The 17167-nt window shown below is 37.4% G+C and overlaps 1 protein-coding gene across 1 annotated transcript; it reads left to right on the top strand.

Annotated features, from left to right (window-relative positions):
- Nucleotides 1-532: 532 nt before the first annotated feature.
- pnpla7b (patatin-like phospholipase domain containing 7b) lies at nucleotides 533-15419 on the top strand. The gene is made up of 35 exons (XM_042723859.1): nucleotides 533-647; nucleotides 1505-1548; nucleotides 1702-1776; nucleotides 1877-1961; nucleotides 2108-2190; nucleotides 2306-2394; nucleotides 2482-2622; nucleotides 2756-2915; nucleotides 3004-3084; nucleotides 3205-3333; nucleotides 3729-3809; nucleotides 3901-4066; nucleotides 4211-4294; nucleotides 4415-4500; nucleotides 4612-4767; nucleotides 4875-4952; nucleotides 5042-5247; nucleotides 5621-5752; nucleotides 5900-6023; nucleotides 7368-7481; nucleotides 7564-7639; nucleotides 7713-7862; nucleotides 7946-8009; nucleotides 8741-8909; nucleotides 9140-9322; nucleotides 10695-10813; nucleotides 11687-11843; nucleotides 11925-12041; nucleotides 12143-12212; nucleotides 12293-12409; nucleotides 12579-12727; nucleotides 13953-14105; nucleotides 14189-14305; nucleotides 14389-14689; nucleotides 14765-15419. Exons 1-34 carry the CDS (start codon nucleotides 548-550, stop codon nucleotides 14566-14568), a joined length of 4035 nt encoding a protein of 1344 aa, XP_042579793.1. The 5' UTR covers nucleotides 533-547; the 3' UTR covers nucleotides 14569-14689; nucleotides 14765-15419.
- Nucleotides 15420-17167: the final 1748 nt, after the last annotated feature.

Here is a 17167-nt window from a genome sequence, read left to right as displayed (position 1 = left end):
GACGATTCAAACACAAGTTTTAAGCAGTGTAGAGTAGTGCTTGTTGTGTGTCGTTTCTCTGATCACAAATGCAGACATGATATTATGTTTAAACACCACGATACCCAACGCATAAAAAGACAGTATAAGTCATTATAATCAGTAATTATGTCCCCACTGGATGCAAAAAATGCCTCATTTGAAATGGGTTTTATTGGTTTTGTCTCATCGCACCGGGACCCACGGCATCACAGTGTTAAGAGGCGTAACATTTTCATCACACACTTGAGGAATTCAGCCAATCACAACGCACTGGATAGCTGGCCAATCAAAGCACACCTCGTTTTTTAGAACAATGAGCTTTGTAAAAATCAGAGAGGCGGGGCATAGAGGAGAAACAATAATGTACAGTATGTGGAAAATAATGTTTTTGTTTTTTTTTGAAGCCACATATACACATTGCATTACACCAAATACAATAAATAATGTTCTTAGCAACGTCATAGGACCCCTTTAAACTTATTCTGGGCCTGTGTGGACCGTTTTTTTTAGAAGGATCTGGCAACTCATGTATTCGGTGGGGGGTTCTGACATTGTGAATGGAATCCCTGGGAGACTCCAAAGTGCATTGAGGGTGACCAAACCAGCTTGGAAACGCCGTTCCGAAGGTATTTTCCATTTATCTATAGACATTATTTGCATGCAGGATCTTCGCTTTATACAACTTCATAATGTTTTTACAGTCTTGTTAGTTGCAGTGATTGTAGGGGTATTTGATTACAAGTGCATGTTTAAAGCCGCGGCTTGTTCGTAAACAACAGAACCGCGTTTACCTCTGACCCAGAGCCACATGCCTCGTGCAGCTCGTCCTAAACCAATCAAATTCTCATTGCCAGTGGTTTGCCATTCTGTGCAAGACACTTAAAATTGAAGTTTTAGCGTCACCTTTACCCTGTGGTGATAAATTGACTTTTCCCCCTAACAGAGGGTCTCATGATGAATCACATCAACAGGGTGTCAGATTGCAGTGAGGGAAGACAGGCAGTGTCACGTGATTCAGACAGAACCCCTCCCACTGCCACTTTCGTGTGTAGTGTGCTTGTTGTTGTTGTTTTTTTGTTGTTTTAAACAGTGGTGTTGCTATTTTGGAAACTGAAGAAATATTTAGAAACACAGTAGTGAAAGACAGGACTTGATACATTTAATGGTTATTGCGTTAAAAGGCCATGACCATGTGCTGGGAGATTCATATTGCAAATACATTCCTGTCAAATTTGCTGCTATGACACTTTTTGGAAAGTGAGCTGTTGTTGTTATACGAAGTATTTAGTAGAACTTATATTTAGTAGAAATAGGTATCTTGTAACTATTTTAATGTTATAATTACCAGTTGGTCTCTGAGGGTTAAACAATTTACATAGAAACTGTTTCATGCCTCTTTAATAGGTATAATAAGCCTGAAGTAGGTAATTAGCTTTGTGATTTGTGTCAGATGTATTGATTTCTGCTTTCTCCTCACTGTAAGATATGGAAGAAAAAGAACAAGATGACACATGCAGTATATTTCCGGTAAGATGCTTTTTAATTTTCTGAACGTGTGTATCATGAATAAATGAATAAATACATAAATAAAGCCATGCTACTGTTTACTATTAATCATCTTTTCTACTAAAGTAATCTGCAGTAAGGTACGGTTTATAATGATGATTTTGTATATTCTAGGCAGTGCTGCCGTCTGGGACTGAGATCAAGGCTCGAGTGCAGCACTTCATAGAGGAGCAGTTACACAGTACCATGGTATATGACAGTTCCGCTTATGTTTTAGTGACTCAGTAGTCTGTATTGTTTGTCTTGCAAACAAAGTTTATTACTGTCTTTATTGTCATTTCATATACAGTGGACTGGTGTGCTGATCGGAGCTGCTGTTGCTATTTCATTTATCAGTATTGTTGCCTTTTTTCTGCACAGAAGATACAAGTTTGGTGAGTTTGAGATTGTTAATGATTTTCACAAGTGCTCCTTAAATCAACATATATCGATGGGATAGCATGTAGATGCTTTGTGATAAACTTGTGAAGTATAAATGCCTGATATCCAGGTTTTGAGGATTTTTCCTTTGATTTTCCAGGAGAAGAACAAGCTGAAGGTCCTAAATATCGTTTCAGAAAAAGAGACAAAGTGTTGTTTTATGGCAGGAAGATCATGAGAAAGGTACCAGAACTTCTTACTTGGGATGGAAAATGCCTTGGCTTTCAACAAAACTATGATTAATGTGATGCTCATGAGTTGATTTTAAAGCGCAGTGTGGTTATTTGTGGCCATTCAGGTCCAGACCTTATCCTCACCAGCCACCTCAGGTCCGGTTTCTCAAAAGCGATCCAGAAAAAGAACAAAAGTTCTATCAATAGCTCGCAAGTACGTGGAAAGTCACAAACCAAGAAAAATCAGGCATTTAAAAGCCAATCCATTACCATCTAAACATCCCATCCATCTCCTTTTCAGAATCCTGCGCATCCGTAGGGAGCCACCAGCCCTGCAGCCGAAAGAGCCTCCACCTTCACTCTTGGAAGCAGATCTGACTGAGTTTGACATGCAGAACTCTCACCTGCCCTCTGAGGTCCTGTATATGCTGAAAAATGTGAGGTTTGTAGCTTTCCATGCCCTCCTACAAGAGCTATTGATTCTTTTCCATAATAAACAGTGCATGGAATCCAAGCTCCAATGGTCTAGCTGTGCAGTTCAGCAGCTAATGTGTTGCGATCTGTCTGTCTCTCAGGGTTCTGGGTCATTTTGAGAAGCCTCTGTTCCTGGAACTGTGTCGGCATATGGTGTTTGTGCAGCTGCAGCAAGGGGAAGGATTATTCCGCCCAGGTGACACTGATGACAGCATCTTTATAGTGCAGGATGGGCGTCTTGATCTGTGTATCCATGAGAATGTAAGATCCAAACAATATACATGTTTTTAATCTATCCTACTGAAAATGGCTTTTTATATAGATTTGTATTTTTGTTTCCCTGGCTCAGGATGGGACTGAGGTCGTGGTGAAGCACGTTTTGCCTGGAGACAGTGTTCACAGTCTTCTCAGCATCCTCGATGTCATCACTGTAAAGCCCATCTGGCCTCTTTTTTTGCCCACTCTGATATGCAAATGTCTGTCATCTGACCTGTTTTCATGCTCACAGAGTTTTAAAATGTGTCTCATATTTGAACCTGTTATTCTGCAGGGATATCCAGCTCCCTATAAAACTGTCTCAGCCAGGGCAGCAGCCCGAACTACTGTTCTCCGCCTTCCTGCACAGGCTTTCCAGTCTGTCTTTGAGAAATACCCAGAGACCCTAGTCCGAGTTATTCAGGTATAACCTAAAGCCTAAACTACACTAACATCAAATGGGGCTGGTAAGATTATTATTATTGTTTTTTTATGATTTTGTCTCTTAGATCACAAAGGCTGCAGTTATTTGATTCAAAATTCTATATAAATATATTGTAAAATGTACTTTATTTATGTGACAGCAAAGCTGAATTTTCAACAGCAACATGATTCCAAAATTCCAAAATTATATTATGCTGATTTGGTGCTCAGGAAACATTTCTTATTATTATCAATGTTAAAGACAGTTCAGGATTCTTTGCTGAATAGAAAGTTTAAACAAACAGCATTTATTTTTATTTTTTTTAAATTCTAGTAATACAAATTTGAGACTGTTTTGTTTTGCTTATGATACAGCTGTTTCTTACTTGTTTTTAGATCATCATGGTGCGTCTTCAGAGAGTTACCTTTCTCGCCCTTCACAACTATCTAGGCCTGACCACAGAACTTTTTAATAAGGTTAGATGTTTAAAAAACATGCTCTACTTTTGGAAAATATTTGAAAGTATTACATGATTTTTTAATAGACCATCACTGTCATATCATGTAGGAAAGTCAAGCTGTTCCACTGGTCTCGGTGGCCAGTGTTGTAGGAGAAGCCAGTCCAGGCAAAGGACTATGCAGACACTCACAGACAATTGAGGAAGTTTCTGAAAAGTTCCCGCAGAGGTCAACAGACCGTTACAGTGACACAAGTCAGATGTACAGAGGAGAGGGTATGTCTGTGTATGTAGTTAAATATTTGCTGTGAATGTAGAATTTTGTTCAGACTTTCCTAATATTATCCTAATTTTTACAAATATCACTATGAGCTACAAAACAGCTTTTAGGTCTTATTTGCTCTTTTGTTTTTTTTTTAGATGGTGGGAAGCATCGTACAGAAAGTCCTACCGCTTTATTCAGGAAGTCTCGCTCACTGTCAGCACCTTTTGATGGCACCCATGGTAGTGCTTCACCATGCACCTTTTACAAAATACCCAAAACTGACTTTGACATTGCACTTAATGCTTGAATACATTCATAATGCACATTTTTGAGTGTGCTAATGTGTGCTTATCTTCCAGCTGGGTCTCCTGACCACAACATGGCCTTTGACAGGGCAAGCATTACAAAAGAGGAAGCCCCTACAAGTCCTATTGCCATTCATAAGGTACCTTGGTGTAATTTTATAACACACATAAAAAGCCATAGAGTGTAGTTCTTTTTCCTCACACTTGTTTACATTTTGTATATCTCACGTGTGCGTTTGTCTCTCCTCCAGTCTATACTGAAGAAGTCTGTGACAATGCAACATTCTCCTTCAGCCGTGTTTCACTACTCAGACACTGGGGGGCACTCCAGCCACATCCACCATTGTAAAGTTAATGCCATTTTCCAAGCTGCCAAGAAGGACTTGATTAAAATTATTCAGCTTCAGGTCAGGCTGCATTAATTATATTGATCTACTGAAGTGAGAAGTTTGATGTAATTATAATGCTTGCCCTGGACTTGTATGTAATATAAAAATGTAACTTTGTGCACCAGGACCCCAGTCTTCTTGAAGATAGGGTGACTTTGAGACAAGTTAAAGCGGGCTCTGTTGTTGCAAGCGAGGGAGATCAGGTAGAAAGATAGCTGCGACTTTGACTTTGAATTTGAATTATCAATTTCAAGTCACATGTGAATCCATTTCTTCTTTGTTTCTGTGACAGGATGTGAGCGTGCAGTTTGTCATCTCAGGAACTCTCCATGTGTACCAGAGACTGATTGACAGAGAGGAAGAATCGTGTCTTTTTGTGGCTCACCCTGGAGAGATGGTGGGCCACCTGGCCGTTCTCACAGGAGAGCCTCTCATCTTTTCTGTGCGCGCCCACCGTGACTGCTGCTTCCTGTCCATCTCCAAAACACACTTCTATGAGTACGTGATGTGCACCAAATTTTTACTTAAGGCAATTGAAAATTCTAGCAAATGTGCTCCCCACCAGCTGTAAGGACAAATCCATTTGATGAGAAACATTCATCATTTGATGCTTTCTAGTATTTATAGTAACAACTTAATCTGATTAAACTGCTTCTGACCTTTTTGGGTTTATTAAACCCTATGTAGACAGCTTTTTTATGTAAATGTTGTTTGGCTTTTTTGTAGGACATAAATCAATAATAACAACAAAAATTATTATCCAAAAAACATTTAAATCAAAAATAATTATGCAAAGAATTAGAAATGGTATCAAATTAAGTATAGTGTATAAGAACACTGCTTACCATGTCAACTGTGTTTTATCCACTAGGATAATGCGTGCCGAGCCTCGAATGGTGTTAAATGTAGCTCACACGGTGGTACGGAGGGTCTCCTCGTTTGTCCGACAGATTGACTTTGCCCTGGACTGGATGGCACTGGAGGCCGGACGGGCTGTGTATAGGTAAGCACCCTTTTCCAATGTAATCTCTCAGTTCCAGATCTTTATGTCTAAGGTCACTGTTCTGCTTTCCGCTGTTGTAAGAACTTGAAAGTGCATGTAAAATATATTTCAGGTAATGCTTTCATTTTTCTCTTTTGTCTTTCTCAGACAAGGTGATAAGTCAGACAGCACTTTCATTGTTCTGAGTGGACGTCTGCGTTCTGTCATCATGAAGGATGATGGGAAAAAAGAGCTTGCAGGAGAGTATGGGCGGGGAGACCTCATTGGTGTAGTAAGTGGAGATGTGTGCGAGTGTGTGTGTGTGTTTGCCTATACTGGTGTACTTTCAAAAGTTGACAGACTGCATTTTTAGAAGATATATTGGTAACACTTTACTTAAAGCCTTTATGCATAATGCATTATAAAAGTAGTTTTAATGCATTAATTATTTCTTGTAATGCACCTTATAATGCATTGTACAATCTCACGAAGAATTGTTACCACTATACATGATAACACTTACCAATTCATTGTTACACTATGCATTTTAAATTTGATATGAATTATTTACAAGATATAATGTATTACAACATACATTATGAATAATTAAATGCATTATACCCTTTAATAACCAGTGTTGGGGAAAGTTACTTTTAAAAGTAATGCCTTACAATATTGCGTTACTCCCTAAAAACGTAACTAAATACGTTACTTAGTTACTTTTTATGGAAAGTAATGTGTTACATTACTTTTGCATTACTTTTTAAATATGAGCAGGGCTTGATTGTTTTTAATATAAGAAGTTCTATTTATAGCAAATGTAAAAGCCCTTTCACACCAAAAAGTGTAATGAATAAACCTCAGGCTGAAGGAAAAGTAAATTCACGTCTGTACAGTAGAACACAGGAGAAGAAGGTTCAACACTCTTCAGCAATAAAAAAACAAAACAATGAAGCACAATTGTTAGTTTATCTAAAGTCATTTTTGATTATTAGTATGGTTGAACTGGATCATTAAAGGTCAGCAGCAAAGACACTGTTAATAAAATGGGAATAGATACATTTGTGTTATTAAATATATTTAGTTATTGCAGGTTTGCGTCATATTCTGAGTTTGCATTTCACTGTTTTGATTAATTTTGATGAATACTAAATCTGTTTTGTTTTTTGTTTTTTTTGTGAGTGGGATGAATTAATGCACATTCACATTTAGTCTAGAACTACAGTAACATCATGTTCACACAGCGCACACAACGACTCCATACTTCCGATTTCTCCCAATATGGGAACAGGAGGCTTGTCAGTCAAAAAATGGGAATACAAAGTAACTGGCGTTACGTTTTTGAAAAAGTAACTCAGATATTTTCTTGTAAATTAAAAAGTAATGCGTTACTTTACTAGTTACTTGAAAAAAGTAATCTGATTACGTAACTCACGTTACTTGTAATGCATTACCCCCAACACTGTTAATAACTCTTTAAAATGCACTATACATAAATACTTTAAGTGTTACCGATATATATAAAATGTTTCAATAGGAAATACATTAAAGGAAACATTTTAGATCATGTTGTGGAGTGTTTAATAAAAATCCTGCTGCAGTGTCCATCTTTTAAAAGTGTGTTTGCTGGTATTAGGTGGAAGCTTTGACTCATTTAAACAGAGCCACTACAGTCCATGCAGTCCGAGACTCTGAGCTGGCCAAACTGCCTGAAGGAGCTCTTAACTCTATTAAGAGGAAATACCCACAGGTTAGAGAATATAAAAGACAATCATTAATGCATATCATGATGTTGTGTTGCATGTGCATTAACACATCACACTCCTTCATAGGTTGTGACTCACCTGATTCATCTTCTTGGGCAGAAAATTTTGGGCAACATGCAGCAAGTGAATGGTCCACTATCAGGTGTGTGTTTGTGAAAATTTTTTGTGTGTTTGTGCTTTGTATTTTCCCTAATGCACAATATTGATCTTCGCAGTGCGCAATCTGGGTTTTCACACCCCAAGCAGTAAGTGGGACGCAGGTAACCCAGCGGCCAATCTATCTACGGTCACCATACTGCCTGTGTCTGAGGAGGTGCCTTTGACTGCCTTCACGCTGGAGCTGCAGCATGCTCTCAGTGCTATCGGTCAGCTATTGATCTCTTTTCCCTCCTTAATTTGCCTCAAAGTAAAGCTAATACTAAGTTGACTGTCTTAACTTTTTAATTAGGCCCCACTTTGCTCCTAACCAGTGACATCATCAAACAGCACCTGGGTGTTGCAGCCTTGGACAGGTGAGAGTTGTATCCACCTTTTTCTTCAACGTGGAAGCCTATGGGCAATACTTCCGGTTAATTTGCCGCTATAAAGAAATAACGAGAAAAATAACAACATGCAGTAAATGGTAAAACTTTTTGCACTACAAACCAGTGTGTTCATAATTAAATAATACATTCAGATAATACGGTAAGACACACCAATCTTCAATATCAACCAGCAAAACGAACTTTTTCATACAGCTAACGGATGAGACCGGAAGCTAGACCATGCCCATTTTTACAGGAAGAAAAAAGTGGATACTTGCATACTACGCAATGTGAAATGCATGGGAAAAACATACTTATATTATTTAATAGTATTTATAAAGACACTATGTATGCCAGATTTGGGACACACTACCACATCATAAATGTTCTTGATTTCACAGACTTCCTTTGTAACGTTAGCATCCGCATGTACTGTAGGTGTTAACAACTATTAACTAAATTCATTACCTTAAAAATCTTTATGGCCTACTTAACTTTTACGTTCATGCAAACAAAAACACCAAAGCAACTTTTGCATTCCTTACCATTTTTCTGCAACTGAAAGAGACTAAAATTTCCACGGATTGGATATCATAAATTCTATTTTCTATGACTATGATTTGGGGAGCATTCATTCAAATCTCGCATACCATTTAAGATGGGTAGTATGCAAATTGAGATGCATTGTATATTTTTTCAGTCAAATGTTGTGTTTTCAGTGTTCATGAGTATCGTTTGTCAAGCTGGTTGGGTCAACAAGAGGACATCCACCGGATTGTTTTGTATCAGTCTGACCGTTCTCTGACTCCTTGGACTCAACGTTGCATCAGACAGGCGGACTGCATCATCATAGTGGGTGTGGGGGAACAGGAGCCCACTGTGGGAGAGGTGAATTGTTATTAAAAGGTTTTGCCTATAAAGAAGTAAATACTGCTTTTGAAGCGTATTTTTAAAAGCATGTACTCACATGAGATGAAGTCATATCAATAGCCCAATAAAAACTGATTTATTTTACATGGACTGGGATTGTTGCCTAATTCACTGAATTAATGTCTGCACATCCATTTCTGTTAAATCGTTTGGTAAACTGAGCTTTTTGGATCTGTTTGTGGTATCAGCTAGAGCGAATGCTAGAGAGCAGTGCTGTGAGAGCTCAGAAGCAGCTGGTCCTGTTGCACCGTGAGGACGGGCCTCCACCAAGAGGAACAGCAGAATGGCTCAACATGCGCAGCTGGATCTCTAGACATCTGCATCTGTCATGTCCCCACAGGGTCTTCTCCAGGAGGAGTCTGCCTAAACTGGTACCAGTGTTAACATATTATTGTTGCAAATGTGAATGCTATTATTTAGCCTAAGACAAATCCATATATTTTCCAAACGACAAATGCAATGCAGATTTATTTTATATTACTAAAACTAAAACCATAGTCACTCAATTAAAAGAAAATGAAAATATAAATACCCCCGCACAAAACAAACAGTGAAAAAAAAATAAATATTTATCACGACTTCCTAACACATCCACATATTTATACAACAATCTGTACACAAAATAATAATAAATTCCCCACACAAAATAAAAATTGTGTGCACAAAATAATAATTTGTTCCCTCGTTTAAAGTAAATCATGCTCAGGAAATAATAATTTGTTCCACTTCCTGTCTGCATTCTCATTACTGCTGTTATGTTATTGGCAGAGACACTTTAATTGTAACTTTTATTTTGAGTTGGGAATGAGTTCTATACACATTATCAAAAGCCTTGCAGCATTGCATGGAATCGTTTTAAGTAAGAGGCATCTACATTGGTTTATGAGAATGCAGACAGGAAGTGAAATGACTTATTATTCTGTGCACACGATTTGCTTAAAAGGAGGGAATGAATTATTATATCGAGCGCATGATTTACTTAAATCGAGGGAACGAATTAGTAAATTGCGCGCACAATTTAGTAAATCGAGGGAGCGAATTTGTAAACTGTGGGCACGATTTACTTTTTTTCCTGCATGTTATGTGCAGGGCTCCGTAACAATTAACTAAAAAAAAAAAAACATCAACATCAGTGATATAAACTAATCTCTGGTAGGGTCATGGGGATGCCGGAGTCTGGGGCCATAGGCAGGAAAATACCTTAGCAAATTAACCTTACCATAACTATTAAAAGATTTACTAAAAAGGTATGTTTGAAACACTTTTTTATTGCTGATGTAGTAGGTAATGAATCCCATACCTTTGGAATGGGGACTATGACTGTCAAACAAAATTTTAAGACAAGTTTTGCAGTGAATAGCGAGACATTTCACACAGTTCAAGCAAAGTTATCGAATGGCTTCAGAAGACTTGGAACATAGTGTATGAGTTGTATAGACTCCTGTGACTAATTTATGATCCTTTTATGGTGCTTTTTTTTCTTTTGAGTTGCACAACACTTGGGCTGCATTACAGAAACATTCTAACTCTGAATCCTATCCTATCTGTTTAGTAACCATGGTAATTTCACTGAAGAAACAGAACTTTTCAAATCTTAAGTCAATTAAGAAATTTCTGTAATGCAGCTGGACCCCATCCACTTTTATTAAGTGAACATTCTTCAAAACCTTTTTTTTTCTGTGTGACCTAATCTACTCATCATCTCTTATCCGTGCAAACTCCCATTTCCTCTTCTCCTGTCAGAGGGAGATGTATCAGCGGGTATTTGAGAAGCCTCCCGACCGCCATTCTGACTTCTCGCGTCTGGCTCGGATCCTGACAGGCAACGCTATTGCTCTGGTGCTGGGAGGAGGGGGGGCCAGGTACGAATTTGTCTTCTCCTTCATCACCAGTAATTCTGTTCCACCTCAATCCATGTGGCCTGCTGCCAACAACATTTCTCATATACATAATCTAACAAAAGCATGTTGACTTCTTCAATCATCTGTAGTGCAGTAGTCTCTTGAGCTATTTATCTTTTGCATTATTAGAAGTTTGTATTTACTTAAGTTTTGTAATTTTGTGCTCATCAACTAATCCTAATATAGCGATTTCTAACTCATTAGTGTTATTTTGGGGTTCACATTCTCAGCATGTCTGTGGTTTCTCTCGATGATACCGACTCTTTGTCTACTCTCTGTCCCTGCCTGCTATCAGTCGTAATCAGCGACTTGTTAAAGGTGGGTCAAACATGATATATAACTGGGCATAAAATGTCTAATCTACTTCACGTAGTGGTGACAATTTTTCTGTTGTGTGATTCTGTAATTGCAATGATATGAATAGCATGTTATTGTCTCTGTGGCATATATGCTCGTCATCTAGACTTTTTAAATCTCTAATACAGATTTTGCTTACATATGAAGTATGTTTAAAGGTGAAGTGTATAATTTTTGTGTGACTAGCAGAACAGAGACTCTGTCTTTTGTCAGTCAAACTGGTAGCCCCGCCCCCAAAGCCATGTGATTGGTTGATCCAGTCTTTGACATGTTAGTGTTTTCAAAGCATAACAGGATCGATGTTCACATTCGATGACTGACTTCGTTTTTAAACATGAGAAATTGAAAAAGAAAAATACTCACTTTACCTTTAAAATGCTTTATTAAAAAAGACTAATATTACACAATGTTCAACTAAGTACTAAAATGTGAAAATGAAAACCAATATGTGAATATGAAAACGCGCTATACCCACAGAGGCTGCTCTCAGGTGGGCATTATTCGGGCGTTGAGTGAGGCAGGGATCCCTGTGGATCTGATTGGTGGCACTTCCATTGGTTCCTTGATAGGAGCGCTCTATGCTGAAGAGCGAAGCGTCAGTCGTATGACGGTCAGGGCACGCCAGTGGGCCATGGTGAGACCTTTAACCTGAGCACTAACATTCATATAGTACATGCAGAACCATGCATTGAGTTATCTTTTTTGTGCACAACAGGATTTTGGATCCATATTTAAGAAGATCACAGACTTGACGTACCCAGTGACATCCATGTTTACTGGGGCATCATTTAACTCCAGCATTAGTGGAATCTTCCAGGACAAACAAATTGAGGTTCAGTCGTTGACACTGCACAAAACAGACCATTATAAACATCATATTCTTATGTAAAAGTGTCTAAATCTTATAAAGCATATGTCTGTCTTATATGGTAGGACCTTTGGATCCCTTATTTCAACATCACCACAGACATCACTGCCTCCTCAATGAGAGTGCACACTTATGGTGACTTCTTTATCTCTAAAACATGTCATCTTTATTTCTCATCTTTTGTCACAGATCTTAACATGTAAGCTCTCTTTTAGGTTCTCTGTGGAGGTACGTGCGTGCCAGCATGTCTCTCTCTGGGTACCTTCCCCCTCTGTGTGACCCTAAAGATGGACACTTGCTCATGGATGGAGGCTACATCAATAACCTACCTGGTTAAGTGTCCTGTTGTACTCTTAGGCTGCAAAAATTAAAGTTTATTATAAGTATTACATGCAATCATTTATATTTTCACCAATTGTAGAATGTGCTATCACCCAGCTCTAAACTGCTAATTGTGAAATGTTAGCTGTGATGTATTTTAAACATTACATTTCTGTAAAGCTGACACGGCTCGCTCGATGGGTGCCAAGTTGGTGATTGCCGTTGATGTGGGCAGTCAGGATGAGACTGATCTGACTAATTATGGAGACTCTTTATCTGGATGGTGGCTGCTATGGAAACGCTTGAACCCTCTGTCAGAAAAAGTAAAGGTCAGAAGATATATGGTGATGGTTGAATATAATGGATTTTTATGGGTTATTCAATTACATACCATTTCAATTACAAATCCCAAAACATTTGTTTGTGTCTATTTCTACAAAAAATATAATTACTATATGACATAATAATATGTATAATATACACTGCCTTTCAAAAGTTTGGGATCGGTAAGATTTTTAATGTTTTTAATGTCTCTTATGCTCATCACGGCTGTATTTATTTAATCAAAAATACCGAAAAAAACTGTAATATTGTGAAATGTTGTATTGCATTTTTTAATATTGGTTTCCTATTTTAATATACTTTAAAATATAATTTAAATCTGTGATGCAGTTGTGAATTTTCATCAGCCATTACTCCAGTCTTCAGTGTCACATGATCCTTCAGAAATCATTCTAATATGCTGATTTATTACTGGTGTTGAAACTGTTGTGCTGAGTAATATTTTTTTTGGAACCTGTGATATTGTGATTCTTTGATGGATAAGAAGTTAAAAAGAACAGCATTTATTCAAAATAGAAGTCTTTAATATCACTTTTTAACCATTTAACACATCCTTGCTGAATAAAAGTATACATTTCTTAAAAAAAGAAAAAGAAAGAAAAAAAACGACTGAAACTCAAAATTTCTATTTTGAATAAACACTGTCCTTTTGAACTATTTATTTAACAAAGAATCCTGGAAAAAGTATTACAGGTCCTAAAAAATATTAAGCAGCACAACCATTTCCAACATTGATTATAAATCTGCATATCAGAATGTTTTCTGAAGGATCATGTGACACTGAAGACTGGAATAATGATGCTGAAAATTCAGCTTAGCTTCACAGGAATTAATTATATTTTAAAGTACTTTAAAATAGAACATTTAATAATTCACAAAATGACAGTTTTTTTCAGTATTTTTGATCAAATAAATGCAGCTTTCATGAGCCTTAGAAACTTCTTTAAAAACATTAATAATCCTACAGATCCCAAACAGCACTGTATATACTCACTGTATATAAATATTTATATAATATTTATCTGAAATAATTATATCATATATTTATCTTGTATACATTTTTTTTCCTTTTCTTTTTAAAACCTTTGTACATAGCAATATATTAAAAAATATTTTACTTTTTTATTTTCAAGCTCTAACTGCTTCCCATCATTACCTTACTCCCTTGCATTCACTGCTCCAATAAGATTTTTATGGCTTCATATCCTCTAGGTGTTGAACATGGCAGAGATTCAAACCCGTCTGGCTTATGTGTGTTCTGTGCGTCAGCTGGAGATGGTAAAAGACAGTGACTACTGCGAGTACCTGCGACCACCCATAGATCGCTATGGCACACTGGACTTTGGCAAATTTGATGAGATTGCTGTGAGGAGGCTGTCATCATCTCATAGAAACTTCTGTTGACTTGGCCTTGACTGCAGCAATGACTTTTTTTTCTGATATCGCAGGACGTTGGCTACCAGCATGGGAAGACCGTGTTTGACGTCTGGTGTCGGAGCGGGGTGAGGGAGACAATGCTCAAAGACCAGCATCAAGAGGAATTCCACAAATCCAGGAAAACTAATGTAAGGGAGTTCGAATAAGCTTTGCTTATTGCAGCAATAGGCTGTTTCCTCACAAACTAATTCCCTGATTATCTGTCATTCAGGTAACTTGTCCCAATGCTTCTTTCACTGATCTGGCTGAAATAGTGTCCAGAATAGAGCCAGTGAAGCAGACTGTGGTGGACAGTGAGAAATGGATGATCTTCACTCATGTCGTTTCTCCATGCCATTCACTCATCTTTGTTTTGTTTCTAACATTCACTCACACACACAGAGGAGTCTGAGTACCAGACAGACTATGATGAAGATGCAGTGCTATCAGACTTTGATCTGTCCAATCCCAACAGTGAACACAGTGAGCATACTGAAGATGAAGAGGATGAGACAGCAGATACGGCTGATACAGTAAGATAACTGGATGCATCTGTTATTTTTTTGTATGGTTAATGCTAATACTTACGATTTTGAACTTTTAAACAGGATGATGAAATGGAGATCAGGACAAGGCGACATTGAACACTCAACCACAACAGCTATCATACCATCTGACCTCAAATACTTTATTCCAAGATGTTTAGATTTTTTTTTTATTCTTTACAGTATTATCAGCCTTTATAAGGGTTTTTAAGGATTTTAATAAGTAAGATTATCAGTACTGGAATTGACTTACTTGAATTGTTAGAAACTAAATGTACTTAAGGGAAAAAAAAACGCAAAGTATTATGGTACATCTACATTAGGAAGGATGGCTAACACTGCAGTCCAGTAACAATTGCTAAAACTCTGAAACAAAGTGGTTTTCTTGCCTTTACTTTTAGTATTACATTTCAATTTCGTGCAAGCTGTCAATGCAACCTCAACACAGTTTACTGTGTGAAATGATAAGCTGTTTTGTGTCTATATTATCCTGTTAGTGAAGTTAACACTAGCTTAACTGGTTTATAACCAGAAGAGAAGGATGAACTAGTAAACATAACTGAGAGATATCCTGATTTCTGTATTTGTAGCCATTTATATGTTGGAAAATCACTATATAAACAGTCCTTTTATTGTGGATTATGGGTGAAGCCTTGATTGAAGCAGTTGACAATGTTTTCATGTTATTTGCCTTATTAAAAGTTCATAGTTGTCTGAATATTTGGTTGATTGTTAAATACTAGATATCTAGTATCTCACAAAATGAGGAAATATATAATAAATATATAAAACTCACAATGTCGACCCAAACAGTAAACACATATTGGAGAAAGTGGAAGGAGGTTTCACCTAAACTTGATGAATACTTCTCAACTTGTTAGTGAAAATAAAAGAGCTGGAGGAATCACTGGAAATAATCAGTAAACCTCCCACAGACTTCGCCTGTGGCTCACCGCTTCACTCATTAAAGACTTCCACAACACTCTTAACTGCTTTAGACCTGCATGGAAGTAAAATTTAAGTGACACTCCTCTGATTTACATTTATTTAAGGGATTTAGGTTTTTTACTTACTGTATTATATACTGTAATGTGCATCTCCTCACCTTTAAGTTGTTAGAGACTCTCCAGTTGTTCTGAAGCTGAGCATAAAGGAAACACATTTTACGATCTGTAATGATAAACTGATGTTCTTACCCAGCCTTCTGGAGTCTTTATGTGCTCCTGTAAAATTTAGTTCTGCGAGAGGAGCTAGAGACAGTCTAGACACAAACTGGCCAGTCTGATCTGTTTACTGGCTGCAGTCAGAACTTTTGACCCTTCTATAAACCCTTGTTTGTTTAATGCACTAAAGTGTCATTGCTCGATATCTGTCTTTTCATCAATGATAATTTTTGATTCTTTTCGGTCAGGAGTTCTCTAAGCTCTGCAGTTTATATTCTACAAAGGATTGTGAGACCTTTTTACTGCAAATCTGCCTGGGTACTTAAAAAATATTGTATGTCTATGAACATTTATTTTTCAGAATCAAGATTTTAAGATTAAAATATACAAAATGTTTAAGATCACTTGCCAAAACTGCACTTATTTAACATCTAATTAATAGTAATATGTCTTGTTTGCCATTGCAAATTATAGCCCTGCATAAAAAGGTAAGTGAAAATAAATGAATTTCAATGAATGTTCCAAAGATTTACTTACTTGATTTACTAGTTTTACAAATTTACTTAATTGTTAGTTACACTAATTTACTTATTTTCTAGGTTAAAATGTTTGTGGTCTTATTAAGCTCATTTGGGTCCCACTCTATATTTTTATATACACTACTAAACAAAAGTTTAATATAATTCAGATTATATCAGTCTCTTATGCTCATGAACACTGCATTTAAAGTTATTAATTTAAAGTTATTTAAAAAAAACAGTAAAATGTTATAAAAATCTAAAATAACGGTTTTCTGTTCTGTTCTATTCTATTCTGTATATACACGTGTGAGTGCATGCGTGTGCGTGTGTGTACCACTAGGAGGCAGCACACGCCAAACTAGTGTCTTGTCACGTGGTACCATTGAGCCACAAGGAGAAGCAGAAGGCAACTACTTTCTCCTTCTCTGTTTGTCTAGCTTCTGGACTCCTGCCAGCACCGCTCATGCACCCCATCTCACCCCGATCTCCTGATCCGTCTCCAGGCCATGATATATGTAATCTCAGAGGATAGATCTCTTTATTAAGTCGTCTGTCTATATGATTCCACATGACATTTCTAACACCCATGGGCCTTCAGAACCATGGGGGATGGTACTAGTGGGAGAAAGAGGGACTGCTTTGTGTTCACTTAATTACAGTCCTAACATTTCTTTCTCTAAGATTATGTTTCACCCAGGCATCCATACCAGCTCCCATCTGAGGCTTCCCCCAGACCCCTCACTCATGGTCCTGTTCAACGGTACATTCTCCAACAAAACCTC

Source organism: Cyprinus carpio, chromosome B5 (assembly GCF_018340385.1).
Source record: "Cyprinus carpio isolate SPL01 chromosome B5, ASM1834038v1, whole genome shotgun sequence".
In the NCBI taxonomy this organism is placed as follows: Eukaryota; Metazoa; Chordata; class Actinopteri; order Cypriniformes; family Cyprinidae; genus Cyprinus; species Cyprinus carpio.
Note: the sequence above shows the minus strand (reverse complement) of the source record. Positions and strands in the feature narration are given on the sequence as shown.